Raw genomic sequence first — 9,070 nt, 5'->3', positions numbered from 1 at the left:
CCACCCTCCCAAACTCCTACTTTTATTCCCTTTTTTGCCCAATTTGCTGCTTTGCTTCCTGCCCTAGCTACTGCTGTTGCCTGTCCCTGCTCCAATCTGCTGCCTGCCACACACACAGCCTGCCCATGCCATAGGTTGCCACCTCTGTTATACTGCAAAGGTTTATGAACTTTAGCCCTGGTTCTACAAACATACTTTGGCTGGTAGTAAATATTGCTAAGAGTAGTCCCAGTGAAACCAATTAGTTTACTCAGGGTAATTAAGCATTATGCCCAGTGTTATTGTTAGTGTCAGACCTCACTGTACACTATTTCACAGCTGATATACACAAAGAGCACTTCCAGTTCTGACAAGACTATCAGGAATTTTGCAGAACATGTGTGCTTTTTTATAAAGTCCCTGTTCCTGAAAGAAATATCTCTGGTTTTACTGTTTTTAAAGTTTCTAGTATCCATGGCTGCAGAGATTAACTTAAAAGTGTTAACTCTAAAGGTTCATCAACCAGAAGGCAAACAAACCCCCCACCAAAACAGAACAGAATGTGATGCAATCACAGGTGAAGAAAGACAAAGTAATATAATGTATTGCACTGAGTACTGGATAAGGCCTATAATCCTAAATTCTCCACATAATATACATGCTAAATTCAGGTGCATATTTCCACTGCACTATAGATGGGTCTTTCCACTTGTGGGTGTAAAATGCAACCACACAATACATTTTGGGCACAAACTGGAAGATTGCACTTCTAACTGTACTTCAACATAACCTGTTAAAGGCAAAAGTACTAAGACTAGAACTCACAATTTGCTTGAAGATACTAAAATGCAGATGTAAAAATGCCAGTGTAAGTCATGACTACAAAAGAGAGACTGTTACTCATACTTATTAAGAAAGGTTTTCCTTAAAGTAATGCTTTACTAGAGCTATGATTTGGGAATACAAAAGTAACTCCATGACAATAACATCTAGAATCATCAGATCGGGGGGTGGGGGGGAGGAAGTTGTGCAAAGTGGCATTTTTCCAAATAAGAACTGTTGTATAATCTTTGTCCTATACTCTCTAGCCTTAAACCTTAAAGTTACAGTGACACACATATATGTGTGTGTGTGTGTATGCTTTATATCTATAAATATAGATATAAAGATACAGATATATCTATATATCATATTGACACACGTATATGTCTCACACACACACGTCACTCTGTAACCCTTCAGGTTACCCCTTAAGTCTCAATTTTAATTGGCAACTCCCTAAAAGCAGGATACTTTTAAGTCCTATATCATTTAAGTTCTTATACATTTTAAGTATGAAACTATGCTGAATACTTGAGTATTGATATAAACATACATATAGTAGATAAACAGAAATAAAAACTACAACCCAAAAGAGGACATTTAATAACATTTTAAATAAGTAAGGGCTTGATTAATTGGGTTAGTAGGGTTATATTATATTTAAGGGTGGCCAGAGGGTAAATTTAGAGACTTCAAACAAGGGCTTTAAAACCAATGATGAGTTTTAGAAACAATTAAAAATGAATGGAATGCAGATTTCTCACAGAATATTCAACTATTTAATCAAGCTACTTTTAACCATCTTTTGAATTGTTTTTTTTTTCAAAAACAGCATAAGTATCATTGCTTATTTTAGGAAGTGGCAAAACATAGTATCTGAAATGCTTAATCACTGAATCTTGCTCCTTGACCAGAGGAGAAAATGTTATCATACCTTTCTATATATATCAATATACAGGGGGCAAAGAAACACATAATGATCATAGTTAAAAAAAAAGAACTTGTGCATCATCTTGCCTCCTAAGAAACATCATGCACATTTGTAATGCTATGTAATTGGATTAATAAAATTATATGAATAATTTATAATAACTGGCATAATACAAGCTATCAAAAAAAAAAGGAGGTAGCCTGAATATGTTGTGGAAGATACTAGTACATGTGAAAACAAAAGATCCCTTGACATCAACTGGGAGAGAACAGGGAATATACTCCATATAAGACTGTTAGGCAGTCACTGTTGTTCTATTTCATGTCTCATTCCCATTCCTTCATCCAAAAAACAGCTTGTTCTAAGTTTTTTCTGGCTCACTCATGTTCCTTTTAGCCATTCAGCAATTTTCATCATGTTTTTTCCCCCTCCATACATCCTTGCATACTGTGAATTAATGCTGCTTACAGCAACATTAACTTGTAATGCTGTTTTCTGTGCAAGTTACTAGTCATTGTTTCAAGAAGAGCAGATGTTGCTGACTCCACCTATCTGTCCAGAGACCAGGCCTACTTTTCCCTGCATGTGGTAATATTATGGATGTTTTTGATGTATCTTTCTGTGACATCATTAATTATGCCACTCAGTCTTCCCTTCCTTATAGCATTTCTAAATGTAAGTGTGTACTCATGCTCTCTCTCTCATTTTATTCCTCCAAAGATCACATTCCAGGGCATGTGGCCACATACAGGGAGATAAATTGGTCTTTTATTACGGAAGGAGAGAAAAACCTCTATGTCTCCATATTCCTATTCAGATCCTTTACCTGGTGTAAACTGTGAACCTTCACTGAAGCCAACATATCTGCACAGATTTATATAAGTTGAGGATCTGGCTACTAAGGTGAGATTAATAAGTAACTTGGATACACTTAAGATCTGAGCAGTAATGTATGTTTGATCAGCCACAGATGATCAAATATATGTTTCCTATGATATGTTCCCTAAATCTTCTGTGTTTCACACTGGATGCAAATTATGGCTCTTTGAAGCATTCCATCTTTAGAAACCTTTCACACATCTAATTAAGCATGCTGCCCTATCACCTTCTCCAAAGTAAGGCGCTGTTCCTCCATCAAAACTTAACTTCCAGATGAAATGGTAAGTACACAATTAAACTCAAGTGGAGAAGGACACTAGGTGACCTCCTTAAGCTACCTCAGGGAGAATCCACAGCAGCGTGGCACAACAATGGCTTTTTCCTCAGCTCAACACGTGTCAATTTGCCTAGGAATAACTTTGAAGATGACAGTAACACAAAGTTTACCATTGTTCTTTTTCTGTAGCTGAAATATTGACTCCATATGGGGAAGCACCAGGCATGACACTATTGACCTTTATCTAGTATCTTATAAATTGGACCAGTGTAGGTCAATAGTAGGCAAACAGGTCTACTTGAATATTGTAAGGAATATCAATACAGAGCCTGAATAATCTAAACCCAACAGCCCATTATTTCAACAAATTAACTGTGATTGCAAAAAAGATTTCCCATTTATCTGCAGTACTACATGTACATTTTCTTTCAGAGGCAAAGGGGAATAATCTAAAATTCAGACCACCAAACATGAATTACTAAATTATTTGTACACTTTATTAATAATAGCATGATCATTTTTCCAGCCTGGAAGCCCTCCATTTTCCAAATACTCCATTAATTTGTTACCATTTTTAGGTTCTAGTCCTCTGTGAAAAGCAGACACCTGAACAGGGGAGAGTGTAAGGTGAACACATGTGCCTTGCAGAGATGTCATAGCACACAAGGGGAGAGATATTTTATGTGACTGAACAGTCCTAACAGATGGAGGCCTCAATTTTCAGACGTGCCTAGTGATTTTACACACCTTGATTTCCAGATGCCCAAATGGAGTCCTTAAACAGGCCTGCTTTTATAAGAGTCAGTATTGAGAACTAACTCCCCTTTAGAATTGAGCATCCAGGAAGAGGTGCATTCAAAATAACTATTTTCCCTAAAAAATTAGGGTATTAATCCTTTTTTCAAAAAAATGTATATCAAAAAAGAGCACACTTATATTGTACAGCCAAAACATTCTTTCAGTGCAATAGTTTTCAAATTAAGCATTTCTTTGCACATGGTCTGATACTATATTAAATATTCAAAAGAGAATTTTAAATCTGCCTATAATTTTAGGATGGTCTGCAGCTATATTCATTTTTACAGAAGAGGAGATTTAAGTCTTCTGGGAAAATATTATCCTCTTGAAAACTCAGACTAATAGGATTTGCAGGTGTATATCTGTCAGGAGACTAACTCCTTTAATTTGGAAGACAGTTTTGTTATTTTAGTCAATTCAGGAAGGCCTCCATAAAATATATATTGGAGTCTTCTAATTGAACAACATTGGGTAATTCATACTACATAAAAATTATAACACTATAATTGATCATTATTTGGAAACAATCCTCATAAACATTTTATTGAAAACTTATTCAAGAAATCCAACTTAAAAATAAACTATGAACGTAATTTGAATGGAAGAGCAGATAAAGGTTGCCTTGGTTAATTGTTTATACATTGTTTTTTTTCAAAATCAGAACAAATCTTTGCAATACCCATATTTTGTACTTGACTCTGTGTGCAAAATCTCTCAATAGTCCAACAATACAGATAACAGCAGTAACAGTATAATTATAACTTACAGCTGAAGTAGATAAATAAAACTGTTAGTTTCTAACCAGTGGTTAAAATGAATTTAAAAGTATAGAAATGTAACATTGCCAACATCAGCATATGGATCCTTTAATAAAAATGGATTTAAAGTTCAACTAAATCAAATCAGAACAAACAAACAAACAAAAAACTCAGCAGCATGCCACAACCTATCCCAGCCGGTATCCTGGAACAAGACAATGACTGGATCAAAGAGGAACGCATCCAGGCTTGTAGCAGCTGGAAGGAAAAACAGCTCTGTAAGCAGTGGCTGAACAGCAGGAGTTTCAGACACAAAATGCATTAAATGGGAGGCAAGTGGTAGGTGTGTAAGGAAGGGAATATTTCCTGTTCCCCAAGCATTACTTTAGTCCTGACTGCATTACTGAGTAAAGGAAATGACATTCCTTCCTTACTTCCACCTCCCGTACATAGACACATTCTACTTACACACTTGCACATACACATGGACTTAAAGAATACAAAAATACAATATAAACCCACCATTACCCTAAAGAGCAAATTATTGCAAAAGGCCCAGTTTTCTCACTGGCATACAGACACTTCATTCAGCACCACCTGAGGCTGAACAGCGCCCCATGCTCAACTTTGCTTTGAAACACTCTCTGACCCTAGACTCAATGGTACAAATTCAGGGCAGTAGTTGTTTAACTTTAAATAACAGAAAAGTAGTACTTGAGAGTGTGGCAATAAAGAAACTGTACATAACTATGAATAGAGAGGAGAAACAAAGAATATGGAATCTATTTCCACATGAAATACTTCCACCCAACATCAAGTAAGCTATCTGCAGTGAGTAGCACTGGATTCCCAAGCATATACATTTTACCTGCCATAAGCAAAAGGTATAAAGTTTAAGGTGCCAGTACAAGTTAAGTGTTTCTGGTTTTGCTTTAACGCTGTACTTGTAACTGTTCCATGAAAGCTAAAATGTCAGCAACACAGCAATAGATAGCTACTCTCCCAATGCTTCTTTAAAAAAAATGGAGCATTTTAAGTAATTTTTAATGAGCTACACAGAAGGTTCATTTTCCAGCCTAAATATCAGTAGATAACCTTTGAAATACCTTTTGCACAAATACATAATGAACATTTTCCAGCCAAACCCTAAATCCAGCATGATCCAATTACAAAATAAATAAACAAAAAAAATTAAAAAAAACAACATTTATCAGTAATACCAGTCCCCAAATGCATGGGACCCAGTTTGCATTTCCTCAGAAAACAGAAAGGAAAAACCAAATGCCCAAAAATGCACTGGCACATTTCACTGGCACTGGCTCACTAAGTTAATACTGGTTGCTAAGCAATTTCATTTTTTTTTTCAAAACTCAAACTATCCAGTGCCAGATGGATTAATGAAAACCATCCACTCACACTCTTTTTTGTTTATATTTCTTGACAAACCAGCACTGTTTCTTTTAATTATTCCTTTTACAGGCAGCCCATTCCTGATTGAGTTAGAAGGGGAGCTTTACAGCACATATATTAAAAAGGGAAAAAGAGGAAGAGGCTAAATGCATTTACCATTTTTTTCATGGATCACAGGGAGGAGAAATATAGAGAACAGTAAATCCTCTGGGATCTGCTGTAGTAAAGACTACAAGTCTGGCTCAGTGTGTAAAGATGTGAGGCAGTAGGCAACCTGAACGTACCTTCCTCTGAACTGGTAATCTATTTATAACTCCATGACATAACATTTACCTGTGACAATGCAAGCCAACATGCATTTTCTTTCAGCAACCATGTAACCATACATAGCCTCTGTTTTATTTATACCAACTTGTGTCCCTCTCCTTCCCCCTCTCTGTTTTTCACTTTCAGTTCTTTTTGTCATCTACACCACCAGGCATCCCATTGCAACTCATGCCCATTCTGTGTAAAGCTTGATTGGATTTTTGTTTTAAATAGTCACAACCGGAAAAGAATAATTACCCATAATACAACATAATCAGCCAACCAGTCAGTGATAAATAGAATCAGCTAATATTACCTGTTACCACTGGTGTAATTCTAGTGAGGATAAGGGGGATATATCTCCTCCCCCCACCAACTTTCAGTCTTGAGGAGAAAACATATCTTTGTCACCTCCAATTTTCAGTCTGCTGAAGGGAAAGGAGGGGAGGCTGCAGCATGGTGAGCAGGAGCTCTGGGGCATGCTCACTTCATTTTTTTGGGCTGGCAATGATACAGTGAGTTGAGGGGCTCAGCTGGGGAAGGGAACTGCATTGCAGGATCCTTCCAGTTGGGTCATTTTATTCACTGCTGGGTCAGGCAGGAGGCTGCTGCTGAAACTCCTGTCTAAAGCCATCTCTGTTGGCTGGCCTGGTAGAGAAGAAACCAAGTTATCTGCTAAGAGCAGCTTTCTCCTCCTTCCCATTCTTCTGGGGCCAGTGGTGCCCCTAGGAGCAGGCCCTGGGAAGTGAGGAAGGGAGCAGGTCAGGTGGGAAAGGGCCTTGAGGAGAGGTATAATGTGAAAGGGGATCTGGGACAGGACTGTCAAAATGTAGGGGAGACCCGGAGGGCATTGAGGCAGAAAGGTGAAGAAGAGAAGTTGGAGGGTTTTGTGGGAGACCTGCAAAAGGGCAGATGAGAAACCTATGGTAAAGTTGGGGGTTGGTTTTTGGAAGCAGAGAGGTGAATTGATAGATTTCATAGACATTAGGGCTGGAAGGGACTTGCAAGATCACCGGGTCCAGCTCCCTGCCCAAGGGGCAGGAAGTCTGCTGGGATAAAATAAACCTGACAAGATAGGCATGCAAGTGCTTCTTAAAGGTGCTCAGAGTAGGCACTTGCACCACTTCTGAGGGGAGTCTATTCCAGACTCTGGGGACTCAGTTGGAGAGCCATAGGGATTGGATGAGGTTCTGGGAGAGGCAGGCCTATTTGTTGTGCCATTGTAACACTGGGAGGCACAGGAAGTGATATGGTGAGAAGGGAAGTAAGAGTGATTGTGGGAAAGAGGGGATGTAAGATTCAGACCACAGGCCACTCTAGGGATGGATGTAACTGGGGGAAAAGCAGGAAAGACTGGAGACAATGAACATGGGGAATGTTTTCAGAGAGGTTAGAATGAGGCAGAAGACAAGTCAGGTGAAAAGCAGGAAGTAAAGAGAACAGGAGAGAAGAGTGAAGGCCCATGAGAGATGGATACTAAGGACCGAAGGGAGAAGATATAATGAAAAGTGGGAAATGCAGGGGGAGGGGGGGAAATTAAGTTTTGAGAGGTAGACAGGATTACTGGAGAGGGAAAGAAGGAGGAATAAAAGTTTGAGAGAATGAAAGGAATAATGAGGGTTTGTTGCCCCCCCCCCCAGAAGGCAAGATGGGAAACATGGAAGAAGCAGGGAAAGAGGTGTTAGGGAGAGTGAAAAGGGAGGTGGAACTTGAGAGAAAGGAACTGGATAATAGACAGGAGCATGGCAGGAGCATGGGAATATAGGGAGGCATTTATCAGAAAAGGAAGGCAAATAAAAGTAAGGACTGTTGGGGAGAGAAGAAAGATAAACATGGGAGTTTTTGGCAGGGAATAATTTGGGGTACTGGGTGGGGAGAACACAGGATTTGAGGGGGCAGGGCACAGCACTGGTTGTAGTATAGGGCTCATGGGAGGAAATGGAAGAGTTAGAAAAAAGGAGGAACCGGAGGGAGGGAAACCAGAATGAAGAGTTTGGTGGGAGTGTGCGAGGCCGGGCGGGAAGAGGGACCACTGGAAATCCATGCAGAGGATGGAGGCAGCCGTCTTGGGGGAGAGCTGGGGATCCACGGTGTTACTGGAGAGACCAGAAGGAACTTCTTTCTGGGGGTTGTCTCTTGCCCCCTCTTGAAATGACACCACTGCTTTCTGCTCCCCCTCGAAACCAAAGGCTGCCATACACCACCACCAGGGCTAATGCTCCCCTCGTGCCCACCCCCGCCAGCCCACTGCCTTTTGCCTGGCACCAGTCCCTCCTGGCAAGGGAGGAGGAGGGGGCAGCTGGGCTGGGAGCCCCAGGCAGGGCTTGGCCCCACGCCTCCAGCAGCAGCAGCAGCACCCCGCACCCAGCAGACACAAAGAGGCAGAGTGCTGGAGCCAGAGCCGCGGCGGCGCCGGATCCTGGGCGGAGGAGAGGGCTGGAGCCCTGGGGTGCCTCTTACCTGCCTCGAGGTTGAAGGAGATCCTGGCCTCGGCTAGGTACGGGGTGTCACTCTTGGACCTGACTCTCCTGATGGGTCTCCGGTCTATCTCCTCCTCGGAAGATGCCGCCATTAATGTGGGGACAGTGAGCAGGGTCGCCCGGCGAGCTGAGGAGGGAGAAAGGAGGCAGAGGAGAGGGGTGGGAGAGAGGAGGAGGAGGAGGGGAGAGGAAGAGGCGCAGAGGAGGGGGAGGGGAAGGGGGGAAGCAGAGGAAGGGGAAAGAGAGGGAAAGGGAGAAAGAAACAGAGGGAGGGAGGGAGGGAGAGGTTGAGGAGGAGACGGAGAGAAAACCCGATCAGGATCTCTGGACCGGAGCAGCACTGCCCAGCGCCCCCCTGCAGCCGCGGCCGGCCCGGCGCGTGGGACCGGGTCCCGCCCCGCGCCCGGCCAAGGTCACCTGCCCAGCGGCC

At 41.5% G+C, this 9,070-nt stretch overlaps 1 protein-coding gene across 4 annotated transcripts in view; it reads right to left on the bottom strand.

The window, feature by feature from the left end:
- Positions 1–9,070, bottom strand: part of PHACTR1 (phosphatase and actin regulator 1) — a 556,936-nt gene that overhangs the window by 530,661 nt on the left and 17,205 nt on the right. For all 4 annotated transcript variants that reach the window (XM_019522706.1, XM_019522697.1, XM_019522732.1 and 1 more), the window contains exon 3: positions 8,621–8,767. In XM_019522706.1, the coding sequence (XP_019378251.1) occupies positions 8,621–8,767 (147 nt within the window). The remainder of the gene's footprint in view (positions 1–8,620; positions 8,768–9,070) is intronic.

Source organism: Gavialis gangeticus, unplaced genomic scaffold, assembly GCF_001723915.1.
Source record: "Gavialis gangeticus isolate Ggan-Ray unplaced genomic scaffold, GavGan_comp1, whole genome shotgun sequence".
In the NCBI taxonomy this organism is placed as follows: Eukaryota; Metazoa; Chordata; order Crocodylia; family Gavialidae; genus Gavialis; species Gavialis gangeticus.
The sequence above is the reverse complement of the archived record's forward strand: the minus strand, read 5'-3'. Positions and strand labels throughout refer to the sequence as shown.